Source organism: Somniosus microcephalus, chromosome 30, assembly GCF_052327205.1.
Source record: "Somniosus microcephalus isolate GS21.2 chromosome 30, FLI_Smic_1.0, whole genome shotgun sequence".
NCBI classification, from domain to species: domain Eukaryota; kingdom Metazoa; phylum Chordata; class Chondrichthyes; order Squaliformes; family Somniosidae; genus Somniosus; species Somniosus microcephalus.
The window spans coordinates 618,896-639,191 of NC_141016.1; the positions used below are offsets into that span (position 1 = coordinate 618,896).

Consider the following 20,296-nt stretch of genomic DNA (forward strand, 5'->3'; position numbering starts at 1 on the left):
CTTCCCCAGTGCTTCAGCTACAGGAGAAACATGAGCATCAGTCACAACACCAATCCCCGCCCTCGCACTTTTCCCCACACACACCCAACTACCCCCAGGGCTCCCCCCCTACCCCCAGAGTCCTTGCTGTGCTCACCCAGCTGTGACTCCATTGACTGCAGTTTGGTTTCCATCCCTGCGCGGTTCCTCTCGTCTCGCTCCAGTTTCTGGATCAAGTTGCCAATGTTGACCATGGTTCCATTGTGCTCAGTCAGGCTGCTGTCTCCGGACCGGGTCCTGGGCTTGCTGGGAGCGGCACTGCTGGAGGACGGCAACAGGTATTGGTTCCCTGAGGGAGAATCACAACAGTTACAAACTCCTTGATCCTCTCTGCTCAGAACAAACAGCCAAGGCACCCAACTGGGAGAAACAGGGGGGGGAAGGCGGGCGGGGGGTAAGAGGGGGAAGGCGGGCGGGGGGTAAGAGGGGGGAAGGCGGGCGGGGGGGGGGAAGAGAGGGGGGGAAGAGAGGGGGGGGAAGAGAGGGGGGGGAAGAGAGGGGGGGGAAGAGAGGGGGGGGGGAAGAAAGGGGAAGAGAGAGGGGGAAAAGAGAGGGGGGGAAGGGAGAGGGGGAAGAGAGGGGGGGGAAGAGAGGGGGGGGAAGAGAGGGGGGGGAAGAGAGGGGGGGGAAGAGAGGGGGGGAAGAGAGGGGGGAAGAGAGGGGGGGAAGAGAGGGGGGGGGAAGAGAGAGGGGGGGGAAGAGAGGGGGGGAAGAGGGGGGGGAAGAGGGGGGGGGAAGAGAGGGGGAAAAGAGAGGGGGGGAAGGGAGAGGGGGGAAGAGAGGGGGGGGGAAGAGAGGGGGGGGGAAGAGAGGGGGGGGAAGAGAGGGGGGGGGAAGAGAGGGGGGGGAAGAGAGGGGGGGGAAGAGAGGGGGAGAGGGGGGGGGGAAGAGGGGGGGGGAAGAGGGGGGGGAAGAGAGGGGGGGAAGAGAGGGGGGGAAGAGAGGGGGGGAAGAGAGAGGGGGGAAGAGAGAGGGGGGAAGAGAGGGGGGGAAGAGAGGGGGGGAAGAGGGGGGGGAAGAGGGGGGGGGAAGAGGGGGGGGAAGAGGGGGGGGAAGAGAGGGGGGGAAGAGAGGGGGGGAAGAGAGGGGGGGAAGAGAGGGGGGGGGAAGAGAGAGGGGGAAGAGGGGGGGGGAAGAGGGGGGGGAAGAGGGGGGGGAAGAGAGGGGGGGGAAGAGAGGGGGGGAAGAGAGGGGGGGAAGAGAGGGGGGGGGAAGAGAGAGGGGGGAAGAGAGGGGGGGGAAGAGAGGGGGGGAAGAGAGGGGGGGGAAGAGAGGGGGGGGAAGAGAGGGGGGGGAAGAGAGAGGGGGGAAGAGAGGGGGGGGAAGAGAGAGGGGGGAAGAGAGGGGGGAAGAGAGGGGGGGGAAGAGAGAGGGGGGAAGAGAGGGGGGGGAAGAGAGGGGGGGGAAGAGAGAGGGGGGAAGAGAGAGGGGGGAAGAGAGAGGGGGAAGAGAGAGGGGGGAAGAGAGGGGGGGGAAGAGAGGGGGGGGAAGAGAGAGGGGGGGGGAGGGCGGGGGGAAGAGAGGGGGGAGGGCGGGGGGGAAGAGAGGGGGGAGGGCGGGGGGGAAGAGAGGGGGGAGGCGGGGGGAAGAGAGGGGGGAGGGCGGGGGGAAGAGAGGGGGGAGGGCGGGGGGGAAGAGAGGGGGAGGGCGGGGGGGGAAGAGAGGGGGAGGGCGGGGGGGGGAAGAGAGGGGGGAGGGCGGGGGGGAAGAGAGGGGGGGTGGGAAAGAGGGGGGGGTAGGGAAAGAGGGGGGGTGGGAAAGAGGGGGGGTGGGAAAGAGGGGGGGTGGGAAAGAGGGGGGTGGGAAAGAGGGGGGGTGGGAAAGAGGGGGGGTGGGAAAGAGGGGGGGTGGGAAAGAGGGGGGGTGGGAAAGAGGGGGGGTGGGAAAGAGGGGGGGTGGGAAAGAGGGGGGGTGGGAAAGAGGGGGGGTGGGAAAGAGGGGGGGTGGGAAAGAGGGGGGGTGGGAAAGAGGGGGGGTGGGAAAGAGGGGGGGGTGGGAAAGAGGGGGGGTGGGAAAGAGGGGGGGTGGGAAAGAGGGGGGGTGGGAAGAGGGGGGTGGGAAAGAGGGGGGGTGGAAAGAGGGGGGGTGGGAAAGAGGGGGGTGGGAAAGAGGGGGGGTGGGAAAGAGGGGGGGTGGGAAAGAGGGGGGGGGAAAGAGGGGGGGGGAAAGAGGGGGGGGAAAGAGGGGGGGGGGAAAGAGGGGGGGGAAAGAGGGGGGGGGAAAGAGGGGGGGGGGGGAAAGAGGGGGGGGAACATAGCTAGCGATCGAAAAAGGCAGACACAGGCAGACCAGGCTGCCAAGAGAAGACAGGATATGCTCTCACTGCAGTCAGGGAGTAGTTGAGACAGAGATGCACTTCCTCACAGCCTGTGGAAAATATCAGGGCATCAGAGAGAATTTCTATCAAAAATTCTCACAAATATGCCCTGAATTCAGAAATCTGACTGACAACCAAAAACTCCCATTCCTACTGGGGGAGGAGAGAAGCTGTGTAACACTGGCGGCACACTATGTTACAGCTTGCCATGAACAGAGGGACAACCAGTAAACTAAGACAAGAGTATATATAAACAAGGCGAAAATATATTTATAAACTCAGGGATATACCTGTTTATACACTGTATGAATGGAACCGCGTTTATGTGTTCAACCATAAATGTATTTTGATGCTTTGGCAACATAAGATGTACCTTATCATGCCAATAAAGCGATTTGTATTGTATTGGAAGAGAGGGGGGGGGGGGGGAAAAGAGAGGGGGGTGGGAAGAGAGGGGGGTGGGAAGAGAGGGGGGTGGGAAGAGAGGGGGTGGAAGAGAGGGGGGTGGGAAGAGAGGGGGGTGGGAAGAGAGGGGGGTGGGAAGAGAGGGGGGTGGGAAGAGAGGGGGGGGAAGAGAGGGGGGGAAAGGGGGGTGGGAAAGGGGGGGCAGAGAGGGGGGCGGGCGGGGGAGGCAGAGAGGAGGGCGGGCGGGGGAGGCAGAGAGGGGGGCGGGGCGGGGGAGGCAGAGAGGGGGGCGGGCGGGGGAGGCAGAGAGGGGGGCGGGCGGGGGAGCAGAGAGGGGGGCGGGCGGGGGAGGCAGAGAGGGGGGCGGGCGGGGGAGGCAGAGAGGGGGGCGGGCGGGGGAGGCAGAGGGGGGGCGGGCGGGGGAGGCAGAGAGGGGGGCGGGCGGGGGAGGCAGAGAGGGGGGCGGGCGGGGGAGGCAGAGAGGGGGGCGGGCGGGGGAGGCAGAGAGGGGGGCGGGCGGGGAGGCAGAGAGGGGGGCGGGCGGGGGAGGCAGAGAGGGGGGGCGGGCGGGGGAGGCAGAGAGGGGGGCGGGCGGGGGAGGCAGAGAGGGGGGCGTGCGGGGGAGGCAGAGAGGGGGGCGGGCGGGGGAGGAAGAGAGGGGGGCGTGCGGGGAGGAAGAGAGGGGGGCGGGCGGGGGGGAAGAGAGGGGGGAGGGCGGGGGGGAAGAGAGGGGGGAGGGCGGGGGGGAAGAGAGGGGGGAGGCGGGGGGGAAGAGAGGGGGGAGGGCGGGGGGGAAGAGAGGGGGGAGGGCGGGGGGGAAGAGAGGGGGGAGGGCGGGAGGGGGAAGAGAGGGGGGAGGGCGGGGGGGGGGCGGGGGGGAAGAGAGGGGGGAGGGCGGGGGGGGAAGAGAGGGGGGGAGGGCGGGGGGGGAAGAGAGGGGGGAGGGCGGGGGGGAAGAGAGGGGGGAGGGCGGGGGGGAAGAGAGGGGGGAGGGCGGGGGGGAAGAGAGGGGGAGGGCGGGGGGGGAAGAGAGGGGGAGGGCGGGGGGGGGAAGAGAGGGGGAGGGCGGGGGGGGGAAGAGAGGGGGGAGGGCGGGGGGGAAGAGAGGGGGAGGACGGGGGGGGGAAGGCGGGGGAGAAGAGATGGGGGGATGAGAGGGGGGGGGAAGAGAGGGGGGGGGAAGAGAGGGGGGGAAGAGAGGGGGGGAAGAGAGGGGGGAAGAGAGGGGGGGAAGAGAGGGGGGGAAGAGAGGGGGGGAAGAGAGGGGGGGAAGAGAGGGGGGAAGAGAGGGGGGGAAGAGAGGGGGGGAAGAGAGGGGGGAGGGCGGGGGGGAAGAGGGGGGGGGGAAGAGGGGGGGGAAGAGGGGGGGTAAAGAGGGGGTGGTAAGAGGGGGTGGTAAAGAGGGGGGGGGAGAGAGGGGGGTGGGAAAGAGGGGGGTGGAAAGAGGGGGGTGGGAAAGAGGGGGGTGGGAGAGAGGGGGGGGAAGAGAGGGGGTGGGAAAGAGGGGGTGGGAAAGAGGGGGTGGGAAAGAGGGGGTGGGAAAGAGGGGGGGAAGAGAGGGGGGGAAGAGAGGGGGGTGGGAAAGAGAGGGGGGTGGGAAAGGGGTGGGAAAGAGAGGGGGGTGGGAAAGGGGGGGGGAAGAGAGGCGGGTGGGAAAGAGGGGGGGAAGAGAGGGGGGGTGGAAAGAAAGAGAGGGGGGTGGGAAAGAGGGGGGGGTGGGAAAGAGAGGGGGGGTGGGAAAGAGAGGGGGGTGGGAAAGAGAGGGGGGTGGGAAAGAGAGGGGGTGGGAAAGAGAGGGGGGTGGGAAAGAGAGGGGGGTGGGAAAGAGAGGGGGGTGGGAAGAGAGGGGGGTGGGAAAGGGGGGGGGGGGAAAGAGGGGGGGTGGGAAGAGGGGGGGTGGGAAAGAGGGGGGGTGGGAAAGAGGGGGGGTGGGAAAGAGGGGGGGTGGGAAAGAGGGGGGGTGGGAAAGAGGGGGGGTGGGAAAGAGGGGGGGTGGGAAAGAGGGGGGGGTGGGAAAGAGGGGGGGTGGGAAAGAGGGGGGGTGGGAAAGAGGGGGGGTGGGAAAGAGGGGGGGTGGGAAAGAGGGGGGGTGGGAAAGAGGGGGGGTGGGAAAGAGGGGGGGTGGGAAAGAGGGGGGGTGGGAAAGAGGGGGGGTGGGAAAGAGGGGGGGTGGGAAAGAGGGGGGGTGGGAAAGTGGGGGGGTGGGAAAGAGGGGGGGTGGGAAAGAGGGGGGGTGGGGAAAGAGGGGGGGTGGGAAGAGGGGGGGTGGGAAGAGGGGGGGTGGGAAGAGGGGGGGTGGGAAGAGGGGGGGTGGGAAGAGGGGGGGGTGGAAGAGGGGGGGTGGGAATGAGGGGGGGGTTGGAAAGTGGGGGGGGTGGGAAGTGGGGGGGTGGAAGTGGGGGGGTGGGAATGAGGGGGGGGTGGGAAGAGGGGGGGTGGGAAGAGGGGGGTGGGAAAGAGGGGGGGTGGGAAAGAGGGGGGGTGGGAATGAGGGGGGGTGGGAAGTGGGGGGGTGGAAGAGGGGGGGTGGGAAAGAGGGGGGTGGGAAGAGGGGGGGTGGGAATGAGGGGGGGTGGGAAGTGGGGGGGTGTGGAAGTGGGGGGGTTGGGAAGGGGTTGGGGGGTGGAAGAGGGGGGGGGAAGAGGGGGGGGAAAGAGGGGGGGGGGAAAGAGGGGGGGGGAAAGAGGGGGGGGGAAGAGGGGGGGGGAAGAGGGGGGGGAAGAGGGGGGGGGAAGAGGGGGGGGGAAAGAGGGGGGGGGAGGAAGAGGGGGGGGAACATAGCCTAGCGATCGAAAAAAGGCAGACACAGGCAGACCAGGCTGCCAAGAGAAGACAGGATATGCTCTCACTGCAGTCAGGGAGTAGTTGAGACAGAGATGCACTTCCTCACAGCCTGTGGAAAATATCAGGGCATCAAAGAGAATTTCTATCAAAAATTCTCACAAATATGCCCTGAATTCAGAAATCTGACTGACAACCAAAAACTCCCATTCCTACTGGGGAGGAGAGAAGCTGTGTAACACTGGCGGCACACTATGTTACAGCTTGCCATGAACAGAGGGACAACCAGTAAACTAAGACAAGAGTATATATAAACAAGGCGAAAATATATTTATAAACTCAGGGATATACCTGTTTATACACTGTATGAATGGAACCGCGTTTATGTGTTCAACCATAAATGTATTTTGATGCTTTGGCAACATAAGATGTACCTTATCATGCCAATAAAGCGATTGTATTGTATTGGAAGAGAGGGGGGGGGGGGGAAAAGAGAGGGGGGGTGGAAGAGAGGGGGTGGAAGAGAGGGGGTGGGAAGAGAGGGGGGTGGGAAGAGAGGGGGGTGGGAAGAGAGGGGGGTGGGAAGAGAGGGGGGTGGGAAGAGAGGGGGGTGGGAAGAGAGGGGGGTGGGAAGAGAGGGGGTGGGAAGAGAGGGGGGTGGAAGAGAGGGGGGTGGGAAGAGAGGGGGGTGGGAGAGAGGGGGGGTGGGAAGAGAGGGGGGTGGGAAGAGAGGGGGGGGGAAGAGAGGGGGGGGGAAGAGAGGGGGGGAAAGGGGGGTGGAAAGGGGGGGCAGAGAGGGGGGCGGGCGGGGGAGGCAGAGAGGGGGGCGGGCGGGGGAGGCAGAGAGGGGGGCGGGGCGGGGGAGGCAGAGAGGGGGGCGGGCGGGGGAGGCAGAGAGGGGGGCGGGCGGGGGAGGCAGAGAGGGGGGCGGGCGGGGGAGGCAGAGAGGGGGCGGGCGGGGGAGCAGAGGGGGGGCGGGCGGGGGAGGCAGAGAGGGGGGCGGGCGGGGGAGGCAGAGAGGGGGGCGGGCGGGGGAGGCAGAGAGGGGGGCGGGCGGGGGAGGCAGAGAGGGGGGCGGGCGGGGGAGGCAGAGAGGGGGCGGGCGGGGAGGCAGAGAGGGGGGCGTGCGGGGGGAGGCAGAGAGGGGGGCGGGCGGGGGAGGAAGAGAGGGGGGCGTGCGGGGGAGGAAGAGAGGGGGGTGGGCGGGGGAGGAAGAGAGGGGGGCGGGCGGGGGAGGCAGAGAGGGGGGGCAGGCGGGGGAGGCAGAGAGGGGGGCGGGCGGGGGGGGGGGGGGAAGAGAGGGGGAGGGCAGGGTAGTTTGGGCTTTATTCAACACATCACTCGGGGCTGGTGACAGCTGGAATGCAGCACTGCGATTGGACACGGTCGTGGCTGACCTTTTAACCACAGGCCCAGGTTGACCCGGTATCTCCTTTGGACACACTCAGTGCTCGATCCTGAAGAGAGAGTGTGTAACTGCCAGCATGGCCCACCTGGCAGCACAGTGTGCCATCCGGAGTTACACAGGGGCTCTGGGTGGGTGGAGTCACTGCATTGGGACCCAGCATTGATTCCCAGACTGTGCTGATCGCAGCTGGGGCAGCGATCGCCCTCGGTGTTCCTGGGCTAGTGGGGCTCAGCAGGGGGCTCCACCCAGAGCAAATACTCCCCCAGCACTTCACATCTAAAGCACCGGTGCCAAGCGAGTGCCTTACCCAGCACCATCTCTTCCGACACAAGGCTCTTGTCCTCCAGTTTCTCCAGGTCTCCTTCCCAGCCATCTGTCAGGGTTCGATAAAGACACATGTTCTGTGAGGACACCTTCCGCAGGAGCTGCTTAATCTGCAACGTAAGAGGAGTCGAGTTTGAGCCACGGTCCCTCGACTGAAAGCCCCTTTACTGAGCTCTCACTGATTGGGCACACCCATCGCCCCCAGCAGACTTGCCCCATGCCGTTCACTCACCGACCCGTGCCCCATCACTGTGGGGAATCAGGGAACGGTAGCACAGCGGTTATGTTACTGGACTAATAATCCCGAGGCCTGGACTAATGATCCGGAGACATGAGTTCAAATCCCACCACGGCAGCTGGGGAGTTTAAAGTCAGTTAATTAAATAAAAAGCTAGCGTCAGTAATGGTGGCCGTCAACCTACCGGATTGTCATAAAAACCCATCTGGTTCACTAATGTCCTTTAGGGAAGGAAATCTGCCGCCCTTACCTGGTCTGGCCTGTATGTGACTCCAGACCCACAGCAATGTGGTTGACTCTCAACGGCCCACTCAGTTATATCAGGCAGCTCACCACCACCTTCTCGAGTGCGATTAGGGATGGGCAATAAATGCTGGCCTTGCCAGTGATGCCCACATCCCGTGAACAAATAAAAAAACAACTCGTGTCCCATCACCCTGTGGGGAATCACAGACTGACCCGTGTCCCATCACCCTGTGGGGAATCACAGACTGACCCGTGTCCCATTACCCTGTGGGGAATCACAGACTGACCCGTGTCCCATCACCCTGTGGGGAATCACAGACTGACCCGTGTCCCATCACCCTGTGGGGAATCACAGACTGACCCGTGTCCCATCACCCTGTGGGGAATCACAGACTGACCCGTGTCCCATTACCCTGTGGGGAATCACAGACTGACCCGTGTCCCATCACCCTGTGGGGAATCACAGACTGACCCGTGTCCCATTACCCTGTGGGGAATCACAGACTGACCCGTGTCCCATCACCCTGTGGGGAATCACAGACTGACCCGTGTCCCATTACCCTGTGGGGAATCACAGACTGACCCGTGTCCCATCACCCTGTGGGGAATCACAGACTGACCCGTGTCCCATCACCCTGTGGGGAATCACAGACTGACCCGTGTCCCATTACCCTGTGGGGAATCACAGACTGACCCGTGTCCCATCACCCTGTGGGGAATCACAGACCGACCCGTGTCCCATCACCCTGTGGGGAATCACAGACTGACCCGTGTCCCATCACCGTGTGGGGAATCACAGACTGACCCGTGTCCCATCACCCTGTGGGGAATCACAGACTGACCCGTGTCCCATCACCCTGTGGGGAATCACAGACCGACCCGTGTCCCATCACCCTGTGGGGAATCACAGACCGACCCGTGTCCCATCACCCGGTGGGGAATCACAGACTGACCCGTGTCCCATCACCCTGTGGGGAATCACAGACTGACCCGTGTCCCATCACCCTGTGGGGAATCACAGACCGACCCGTGTCCCATCACCCTGTGGGGAATCACAGACCGACCCGTGTCCCATCACCCTGTGGGGAATCACAGACTGACCCGTGTCCCATCACCCGGTGGGGAATCACAGACTGACCCGTGTCCCATCACCCTGTGGGGAATCACAGACTGACCCGTGTCCCATCACCCTGTGGGGAATCACAGGCTGACCCGTGTCCCATCACCCGGTGGGGAATCAGAGACTGACCCGTGTCCCATCACCCTGTGGGGAATCACAGACTGACCCGTGTCCCATCACCGTGTGGGGAATCAACAGACTGACCCGTGTCCCATCACCCTGTGGGGAATCACAGACTGACCCGTGTCCCATCACCCGGTGGGGAATCACAGACTGACCCGTGTCCCATCACCCTGTGGGGAATCACAGACGGACCCGTGTCCCATCACCCTGTGGGGAATCACAGGCTGACCCGTGTCCCATCACCCGGTGGGGAATCACAGACTGACCCGTGTCCCATCACCCTGTGGGGAATCACAGACTGACCCGTGTCCCATCACCGTGTGGGGAATCAACAGACTGACCCGTGTCCCATCACCCTGTGGGGAATCACAGACTGACCCGTGTCCCATCACCCTGTGGGGAATCACAGACTGACCCGTGTCCCATCACCCTGTGGGGAATCACAGACTGACCCGTGTCCCATCACCCGGTGGGGAATCACAGACTGACCCGTGTCCCATCACCCGGTGGGGAATCACAGACTGACCCGTGTCCCATCACCCTGTGGGGAATCACAGACTGACCCGTGTCCCATCACCCTGTGGGGAATCACAGACCGACCCGTGTCCCATCACCCTGTGGGGAATCACAGACCGACCCGTGTCCCATCACCCTGTGGGGAATCACAGACTGACCCGTGTCCCATCACCCGGTGGGGAATCACAGACTGACCCGTGTCCCATCACCCTGTGGGGAATCACAGACTGACCCGTGTCCCATCACCCTGTGGGGAATCACAGGCTGACCCGTGTCCCATCACCCGGTGGGGAATCACAGACTGACCCGTGTCCCATCACCCTGTGGGGAATCACAGACTGACCCGTGTCCCATCACCGTGTGGGGAATCAACAGACTGACCCGTGTCCCATCACCCTGTGGGGAATCACAGACTGACCCGTGTCCCATCACCCTGTGGGGAATCACAGACTGACCCGTGTCCCATCACCCTGTGGGGAATCACAGACTGACCCGTGTCCCATCACCACAGCTTTCCCAAGTGTGGCAAAATAATAACAGCGCGACAGAATGCTTAAATGAATCCAAATACTGCACAAATTCATAGACGTACCACAGGACAGGTAAGGTGTCAGTTAGTTATTCACTGCATCTCTTGCCCGGGAAGGAGGGGGACTGACGGCCGCTCCAGTCTGGGTGAGAGAGCAGGGTCCCAGGAACAGAATCTGATTCGGTGCTTTCTCTGCTTTGAACAGTGTGCTCTCGCAATCCCAAGTCTCTGTGGGGTTAGCTATGGACTCGAAAGTAGGAAATCAGCCAGGGTTCCCAGCCGCCATCGCCAGTGAGTGATGCCTGCTGGATTCCCGATGTCAAAGAGCATCCAGCTCGGCTGTGATGCCCCTCGAAGACCAACAGCCACTGCCAGAGTTGATTCTTTAAGAATTGTCACTCGGAATATACGCTTGTGGCCATGGAACTATACCCAGGAGTGGGAGGGGGGAGAAAAATTGGGCTAATAGTCAGGGAAGGACCGAGTCCAGCACCATCCAGGGTCAGAAATGTGTGATGGAAGCGTGCAGAAGGTTGTGCACGTTGTGTAGGTGAGCAGGGTTGCAGCGTACCTGAGCTCTGGACAGGTGCAGCCCCACGGTGCAGAGGATCAGCTCCAGGTCCTTTTCCAGAAGGTAGCTACACAGATTACGGTCGAAGTAGATGAAGGCGAGCAGGAGATCCTTGCGCAGCGACACCATCTGACTGACATCCTTCTCCTGCAGCACAGAGAGAACAGAAAGAGATGATAGCAGAGTCGTGCTGTCCTTCCAGCTCCAACCACCGACACCCCGAGGATTATTACTGAATGTTCATGGTGGGAGGAGCTGAGAACGTTCCTCAGATGCCCAGCGACTCCCACTGGACTGAAGCCAAAGACTACACCCTCAGTGCCCCGCTTGACCCTGGGTTCGACTTCAAACCCTGCACTCAGTCCCCTCTCCCTGTCCACCTCCGAATCTCTCACCAGCACCACTGCCAGCTCCAGTGTTGTGGCAGCCTCCCCACTCCACTGTACCTCTAATCTTCACCAGCTCTAGCCTCAAACCCTTGCAACCACTTTCCCCAGCCTCCCCCTCTGATCCCACTCATTCCCCCTCCCTGCCCCCGACTCGCAGGGTACTGCTCTCCACATAAAATGCCTCACCCCAAAGGCTCGACATTTGCTGCTCGTTGTCTCCTTGAGTCCCTGGCTGCCCCACCTCGATCAGTCTCTCACTGCATTGCGCTTTCCTTACCATCTCTTTCACGGATCCACTCTCCGCTCCATTCCCTTTCTCGTCCGGCTTCTTATCAGCATTGGAGACACCTGCAGGAAGCACAATCGGACATCAGCACAAACTCTTGGCGAGAAGGGGGCACTGGGGACAAGTGCAGAGAAAAGGGAGTGGCAGCAGATTACCTAGGTGGGGTCTCGGGGAAGGTACAGCACAGGTTAGATACAGAGTAAAGCTCCCTCTACACTGTCCCATCAAACACTCCCAGGGCAGGTACAGCACGGGTTAGATACAGAGTAAAGCTCCCTCTACACTGTCCCATCAAACACTCCCAGGGCAGGTACAGCACGGGTTAGATACAGAGTAAAGCTCCCTCTACACTGTCCCGTCAATAACTCCCAGGGCAGGTACAGCACGGGTTAGATACAGAGTAAAGCTCCCTCTACACTGTCCCATCAAACACTCCCAGGGCAGGTACAGCACGGGTTAGATACAGAGTAAAGCTCCCTCTACACTGTCCCATCAAGCACTCCCAGGGCAGGTACAGCACTGGTTAGATACAGCGTAAAGCTCCCTCTACATTGTCCCATCAAACACTCCCAGGGCAGGTACAGCACAGCGATAGAGTTAGATACAGAGTAAATCAATAGAGTGCTGATCTAGCATCGCCCATACTGTAAAGTAGACATCCAAGAAAGTTATGCTTAAACTGTAGTGCTGTGGGCGGACCACACCAATGGTTTTACCCGAGTCCCTCTGGTCCCAGTTTAGCTCGGTGTTGGGCAGCTTATCGACGGCTGATGCTATGGTACTGAAAGGTCAAAGGTTGCCACTGCATGACAGCCTGGCCCCAATGGGATGCAAGACTGTCCAACAGTAACTGCACTGTGTTGTGGGACCATGCTGCATTGTTCCTGTAGTAAGTGTTGCTCACCAAAGTCCTCCTCATTGTCCTCCAGGAACAGAACCTCGTCCATCTGTAGGAGGGCGTCGTCATCGATCTCACCCTCCTTCCCTTTCACTTCCTTGTCTTTAGTCTCTCCTTCGTCCGGCTGCGATCAACATGGGAGAATATGGTTAATCACTGAAACCAGGCGCAGTGTGACACAGCTTGTAACACGGTGCTTTGGCTCCGGCAAACATTTTACAGACGGATTCCAGTCACAGCACCATTCCTGGAAGAGCAATTGGCTTGAAAATCTATCTGAAGACAGTAAGGTGCGAGGAGAACACAGAGTCTGCAAAGGGATATAGATAGAATATTTTTTAAATGGTGAGAAACTTTCAAATGTTGGTGTTCAGAGATTTGGGTGTCCCTGTGCAAGAAACACAGAAAGCTAGCATACAGCAAGCAATAAGGAAGGCAAATGGAATGTTGGCCTTTATTACAGGGGGTTGGAGTATAAGAGTGAGGAAGTCTTGCTCCAATTGTACAGGGCCTTGGTGAGACCACACCTGGAGTACTGGGCACAGCTCTGGTCTCCTTACCCAAGGAAGGATATCCTTGCCTTGGAGGCGGTGCAACGAAGGTTCACCAGATTGATTCCTGGGATGAGAGGGCTGTCTTATGATGAGAGATTGTGTAGAATGGGCCGATACTCTCTGGAGTTTAGGAGAATGAGAGGTGATCGCATTGAAACATACAAGATTCTGAAGGGGATTGACAGGGTCGATGCTGAGAGGTTGTTTCCCCGGGCTGGAGTGTCTAGAACTAGGGGGCATAGTCTCAGGATAAGGGGTCGGTCATTTAAGACTGAGATGAGGAGAAATTTCCTCACTCAGAGGGCGGTGAATCTTTGGAATTCTCTGCCCCAGAGGGCTGTGAATGCTGAGTCTTTGAGTATATTCAAGGCTGAGATCGATAGATTTTTGGACTCTAGGGGAATCAAGGGATCTGGAGATCAGGCAAGAAAGTGGAGTTGAGGTCAATGATCAGCCGTGATCTTATTAAATGGCGGAGCAGGCTCGAGGGGCCGTAAGGCCGACTCCTGCTCCTATTTCTTATGTTAAGACTGTATTCAACACCGCCCCCTCCCCCGCAACACACCGGGAGCCGGAGGCGCCCTCTAAGGGGAAATGAACCAAGGGGCTTACAGAATACAGTAACTTAAGATAATCGGCAAAAGAAGCAGAAGGGAGATGAGAATTTTCTTTACGCAGCGAGTTGTTGTGATCTGGAACACGCTGCCTGAAAGGGCGGTGGGAGCAGCTTCAATAACATTCAAAGAGGGAATTCGATAAATACTTAAAGGGGAAAACACTATGGGGAAAGAGCGGGGGCGTGGGATTAATTGTTTTAGCTCTACCAGAGCTGGCACAGCAACAGGTAGGATGGGCCAAATGACCTCCCTTTGTGCTGTATCATTCTACCATTATATCAATCCTGAATCGGTTAAAAGCAAGGTGAGAGATTTGTAAAGAATCATAGACTAGTACAGCACCAAGTGTTCTCAGGCCAGCCTCCCTCACCTCCGCTCCCTCAGGCCGGCCTTCTCACCCGCCCCCTCAGGCCAGGCCTCCCTCCCCCCATCCTCAGGCCAGCTCTCCCTCACCTCCGCTCCCTCTCCCTCAGGCCGGCCTTCCCACCCGCCCCCTCAGGCCGGGCCTCCCTCCCCCCATCCTCTCAGGCCAGCTCTCCCTCACCTCCGCTCCCTCTCCCTCAGGCCGGCCTTCCCACCCGCCCTCAGGCCGGGCCTCCCTCCCCCCATCCTCTCAGGCCAGCTCTCCCTCTCCTCCGCTCCCTCTCCCTCAGGCCGGCCTTCCCACCTGCCCCCTCAGGCCGGGCCTCCCTCCACCCATCCTCTCAGGCCAGCCTCCCTCTTTCCCTTACCTTCATCCACCCATCTCCTATTGGCTATCCTCCAATTCCCTCCTCTCCTATTGGCTATCCTCCCAATCCCATCTCCGATTGGCTACCCTCCCCCTCTCCTGTTCATCTCTCCAGTGCATTGGCCCCAACACTAACCCAGTATTGACCACCTCAAACCCATCCCATACTCTGACCCAACCTGCCATCTCCCAATCCCATTGGCCCCAACACCCATCTGTCTCTCTAGTGCTCTCCCTTTCCACTGGCCGTACCTTTGTCAACTCCCAGTCCCAGTTCTCATCCTCTTCCATTGCGGTGGCTTTAGCCGGCGTATCGCTTGGCTCCTTAGTCTCCACCGCTTCTTTTACCTCCTCCACCTCCTCCCCTTCTTTCTTCAGCTCTTTTGCCTTTTCTTCCTGCTCGATCTCTTTCTGATCCTTTTCTCCCTTCTCTTGATCAGCACTTGGTGCCTTCGACTTCTCGACCACCTCTTCTGGTTTCTTCTCTGGGAATGCGAGCAGAGCCTTGTAGATGGTGAACCCAAAGTCCCTCTGCAGCATCTCACTGAACAGCTCTGCAAGCCACAAAACCTTGGAGCAAAACACAGAATCAGATTCACAAAACATTCTCCAACGTCAACACCACCATGTAGAGAACTGAAATGGCGGAAGCATCAAACACTCCCAGGGCAGGTACAGCACGGGTTAGATACAGAGTAAAGCTCCCTCTACACTGTCCCATCAAACACTCCCAAGGCAGGTACAGCACGGGTTAGATACAGAGTAAAGTTCCCTCTACACTGTCCCATCAAACACTCCCAGGGCAGGTACAGCACGGGTTAGATACAGAGTAAAGCTCCCTCTACACTGCCCCATCAAACACTCCCAGGGCAGGTACAGCATGGGTTAGATACAGAGTAAAGCTCCCTCTACACTGTCCCATCAAACACTCCCAGGGCAGGTACAGCACGGGTTAGATACAGAGTAAACCTCCCTCTACACTGCCCCATCAAACACTCCCAGGGCAGGTACAGCACGGGTTAGATACAGAGTAAAGCTCCCTCTACACTGCCCCATCAAACACTCCCAGGGCAGGTACAGCACGGGTTAGATACAGAGTAAAGCTCCCTCTACACTGCCCCATCAAACACTCCCAGGGCAGGTACAGCACGGGTTAGATACAGAGTAAAGCTCCCTCTACACTGCCCCATCAAACACTCCCAGGGCAGGTACAGCACGGGTTAGATACAGAGTAAAGCTCCCTCTACACTGCCCCATCAAACACTCCCAGGGCAGGTACAGCACGGGTTAGATACAGAGTAAAGCTCCCTCTACACTGTCCCATCAAACACTCCCAGGGCAGGTACAGCACGGGTTAGATACAGAGTAAAGCTCCCTCTACACTGTCCCATCAAACACTCCCAGGGCAGGTACAGCACGGGTTAGATACAGAGTAAAGCTCCCTCTACACTGTCCAAGTGGCATCAGAAGACGAGGGAAGAAAAGTGCTAAACACAGTTCCTGTCATATTCCAGACAAGACGCCAATCATACCTCAAAGGAATGGCCCTTGGAGTCATTGCGGTAGTTCCTCAGCGTACTCAGAGACAGCACGGCACAGCCAAACTTGCCCCCCATGGCAGAGGGGGTGGGACGCACGAGCACGGCGGGCTCGGCCGGGAGCGGGCAGCGAGGCTCTTCCTTCGGCGCGACGGCAGAATCTTCGGGCTGCTTCCCCTCCACAACCTGTAGGGATTGCAACACCCAGCTAGTTTAGCAATGCACGAGAGAACCGGTGCAACTCAATCACCAACTTGCAGAAATCCCAGAGTGTGATAACCAGAACAGAGCCATAGATTTTGTTGGGCAAGGGCATTAAGGCTAACGGATCCAAGGCGGGTAAATGGAGTTAAGATACAGATCAGCCATTATCGAATTGAATAGGTGAACACACTCAAGGGGCTGAATGGTCTCCTCCTGGTCTCATGTTTCTAACAAAGCTACGGATAAGAGATTAAAACTCAATCAATCAAAATCACCCAATCAATCAAAAGTGGGCATATGTACTCAGCTGTGAGCTGTCTATGCATACTGTTGACTGGAAAGTCGTTGAAGAGTGAACACAACACCAAGGACATTCACTTCACAATCAGATCAGAAAGCTGCTGCCCTCATCCTGGTGTTGTCTGCACGTATTCACGGCCCAAATCAGAGCATCACAGGCAGCTTGCAACCCCTTACTGCACCATCTCCGCGAAGCACGGTTACCTCACGTGGGGAGCACTGGATTGGTGCAGAACTAACCACTTATTGAGCTGTGACAAGCAGAAGAGGATCGACAAACTCAGGGCGGAGAGAGGGGGGGGGGGGGGAGGGGCGGAGAGAGAGAGAAAGAGAGGAGAGGGGAAGAGGAGAGAGAGAGAGACAGAGGAGTGAGAGAGTGAAAGGAAGAAAAAGAAAGCAGAACAGCAAGAAAGTGAGAGCAGGTGTGAAGGACGAAGCCACAGAGGAAATTGGCGAGACAGTCAGCAATAGCCAGGATTGTAGTGGTTGCCGGTGGCAGCACTGGCTCTGTAAATGGATGCAACATGTTCTGTCGGAGACTGCAGAATTTTAGCTCTGAGGAAAGATTAGATAGGCTGGGAAGGTTGAGGGAAGACTTGATTGAGGTGTATAAAATTATGAGGGGCCTAGATAGAGTCTATAGAAAGGACCTATTTCCCTTAGCAGAATGGTCAATAACCAGGGGGGCAGAGATTTAAAGTAATTGATACAAGGATTAGAGGGGAGTTGAGGAGTACGTTTTTCACCCAGGAGGGTGGTGGGGGTCTGGAACTCACAGCCTGAAAGGGTGGTAGAGGCAGAAACCCTCATGACATTTAAAAAGTACTTGGATATGCACTTGAAGTGCCGTAACCTCCAGGGCTACGGGCCAAGAGCTGGAGAGCGGGATTAGGCTGGGTCGCTCTTTTCCGGCCGGCACGGTCACAATGGGCTGAAAGGCCTCCATCTGTGCTGTAAATTTCTATGATTCGGGAAAAAAAACAATTTCTATGAAAGGGGCAATGCTGAATCAGCACACCACGCACGCCTGAGTGCCAACCAGCTCAGTGTAGCCAAACAGTGCGTCTGTCACCACACCAGAAAATCCCACCCGGCTCCCGGCAATCCGCCACGCCCCCTCCCCCCCTCCTGCACCCAGCCACTTAGATGGCTTATTCTTTCACCTCTTTCTCCTCCTCCATGGGGGAGCTCTTCTCTGTAGCTTCGTCAGCTGCCTCCTCCTCAACCGCGGTTTCATCTTTCTCGATCTCTTCCTTTGCGGCCTCCTCCTCCAGCTCTTTCTCCAGACGGTTCACAAGCTGAGCCTTCGTCCCTTTGGAGTTCAGTTTCCTCGCTTTCAGCTCCCTGCGGAAGTCTTCCACCTAGAAGGATGACAAAACCCGTCATACCCCACTGGACAGCACCATCTTTAACCTGCTTGCTCCTGCAGCGAGCCACACCAGGGACTCAGCTAACATTCAGTACACTTCCTTTGGTTACGAAGCCTAGGCAAAGGGCCAGGGCACCAAGGTTGGGAGAAGCAGGAGAAATACTGAAGGCAGGAAGTAGCGATTAGATAAGGAGCTTGCCTTTTAAAATATGCTGCTCACCCTCTGCATAAAGGGATAGCTCCTGACCCGTCTAAACCCATGCCCTCTGCTCTTACTGCTTTTATATAGCCAAGCACTGGACTAGACTTAATCTCTCTATTGTACTTTGAGTCACTGTCCACTGAGACAAAGCTTTCCAAAACTGAAGATAAGAAAGGGAGACTTGCATTTCTCCAGTGCCTTTCACAAGAACAGAAGAAATCGGAGCAGGAATCGGCCACACGGCCCCTCGAGCCTGCTCCGCCACACGGCCCCTCGAGCCTGCTCCGCCACACGGCCCCTCGAGCCTGCTCCGCCATTCAATAAGATCATGGCTGATCTTGGGCTCAAAGCCACTTCCCCGCCCGCTCCCCATAACCCTTCACTTCCTTATCTTGCAAAAATCTGTCTATCTCCACTTTAAATGTATTTAATGACCAGCCTCCAGAGCTCTCTGAGGCAGGGAATTCCACAGACTTATGACCCTCAGGGAAGAAATTCCTCCTCATCTCAGTTCTAAAAGGGCGACCCTTTACTCTAAGACTGTATTCCATGAGGGGAAACATCCTCTCTGCATCTACCTTGTCGAGCCCCCTCAGTATCTTATATGTTTCGATAAGATCACCTCTCATTCTTCTAAATTCCAATGAGTATAGGCCCAGCCTGCTCAACCTTTCCTCATAAGTCAACCCCCTCATCTCTGGAATTAACCGAGTGAATCGTCTCTGAACTGCCTCCAATGCAAGTATATCCTTCCTTAAGCAAGGAGACCAAAACTATACGCAGTACTCCAGGTGTGGTCTCACCAATACCCTGTACAGTTGTAGCAGGACTTCCCTGCTTTTATACTCCAACCCCCTTGAAATAAAGGCCAACATTCCATTTGCCTTTTTGATTACTTGCTGTACCTGCATGCTAACTTTTTGTGTTTCATGCACAAGGACCCCCAGGTCCCTCTGAACTGTAGCATTTTGTAATCTCTCTCTACTTAAATAATAATTTGCTTTTTTATTTTTCCTGCCAAAAAGTGTATAACCTCGCACTTTCCCACATTATACTCCATCTGCCAAATGTCTGCCCACTCACTTAACATAGAAACATAGAGATAGGAACAGGAGTAGGCCATTCGGCCCTTCGAGCCTGCTCCGCCATTCAATGAGATCATGGCTGATCTTCGTCTGAGATCATAGCTGATCTTACCAGTTCAGTACCCCGTCCCCGCCTTTTCTCCGTAACCCTTAATCCCCTTAGCCTTCAGAAATATATCCAATTCTCTCTTGAAAATATTTATTGAATTAGCCTTCACAGCCCTCTGTGGCAGGGAATTCCACAGGCGCACCACTCTGAGTGAAGAAATTCTTCCTCATCTCTGTTTTAAATGATTTGCCCGCTATTTTTAGACTGTGGCCCCTGGTTCTGTGCTCCCCTGCCATTGGAAACATTCTCTCTGAATTCAGCCTGTCCAGGCCTGCCATAATTTTATATGTTTCGATGAGATCCCCTCTCAATCTTCTATAGCCTGTCTATATCCCTTTACAGGTTCTTGGAGTCCTCTGCACAACTTGCTTTCCCACCCATCTTTGTATCATCCGCAAACTTGGCTACATTACACTCGGTTCCTTCATCCAAGTCATTACTGTAAATTGTAAATAGTTGAGGCCCAAGCACCGATCCCTGTGGCACCCCACTAGTTAACTTTTGCTAACCACACCTCAGGACGTCCCAAAGCGCTTCACGGCCAATGAAGTACTTTTGAAGTGTAGTCACTGTTGTAATGTAGGAAGCGCGGCAGCCAACTCCCACAAACAGCAATGTGATAATGACTAGATAATCTGTTTTAGTGATGTTAGTTGAAGGATAAATATTGGCCAGGACACTAGGGAGAACTCCCCCGCTCTTCCAATAGTGCCGTGGGATCTTTTACGTCCACCTGAGAGGGCAGAGAGGGCGTCGATTTAACTTCTCAACCGAAAGACCGCCCCTCCAACAGTGCAGCTCTCCCTCCGTACAGCCCCTCCGACAGGGCAACGCTCCCTCCGTACACACCCTCCGACAGGGCAACGCTCCCTCCGTACACACCCTCCGACAGGGCAGTGCTCCCTCAGTACCGCCCCTCCGACAGTGCGGCACTCCCTCAGTACCGCCCCTCCGACAGTGCGGCGCTCCCTCCGTACCGCCCCTCCGACGTGCGGCGCTCCCTCAGTACCACCCCTCCGACAGGGCAACGCTCCCTCAGCACCACCCCTCCGACAGGGCAGTGCTCCCTCAATACCGCCCCTCCGACAGTGCGGCACTCCCTCCGACAGTGCGGCGCTCCCTCTGTTCCGCCCCTCCCTCTGTGGCGCTCCCTCCGACAGTGCGGCGCTCCCTCAGTACCGCCCCTCCGACAGTGCGGCACTCCCTCAGTACCGCCCCTCCGACAGTGCGGCGCTCCCTCCGTACCGCCCCTCCGACGTGCGGCGCTCCCTCAGTACCGCCCCTCCGACGTGCGGCGCTCCCTCAGTACCACCCCTCCGACAGTGCGGCGCTCCCTCAGTACCACCCCTCCGACAGTGCGGCGCTCCCTCAGCACCACCCCTCCGACAGTGCGGCGCT

General features: G+C 58.5%; 1 protein-coding gene across 1 annotated transcript in view; it reads right to left on the reverse strand.

Annotated features, from left to right (window-relative positions):
* LOC147097839 (cell division cycle and apoptosis regulator protein 1-like) overlaps positions 1–20,296 on the reverse strand; it is a gene marked incomplete at its 3' end in the record, with an annotated part of 65,812 nt that continues 45,516 nt past the window's right edge. The window contains exons 14-22 of the mRNA XM_085970786.1: positions 17,297–17,494; positions 15,624–15,815; positions 14,344–14,661; positions 12,197–12,314; positions 11,284–11,354; positions 10,618–10,764; positions 7,258–7,384; positions 137–328; positions 1–17 (exon numbers count right to left, since the gene is read on the reverse strand). Of these exons, the coding sequence (XP_085826912.1) occupies positions 1–17; positions 137–328; positions 7,258–7,384; positions 10,618–10,764; positions 11,284–11,354; positions 12,197–12,314; positions 14,344–14,661; positions 15,624–15,815; positions 17,297–17,494 (1,380 nt within the window). The remainder of the gene's footprint in view (positions 18–136; positions 329–7,257; positions 7,385–10,617; positions 10,765–11,283; positions 11,355–12,196; positions 12,315–14,343; positions 14,662–15,623; positions 15,816–17,296; positions 17,495–20,296) is intronic.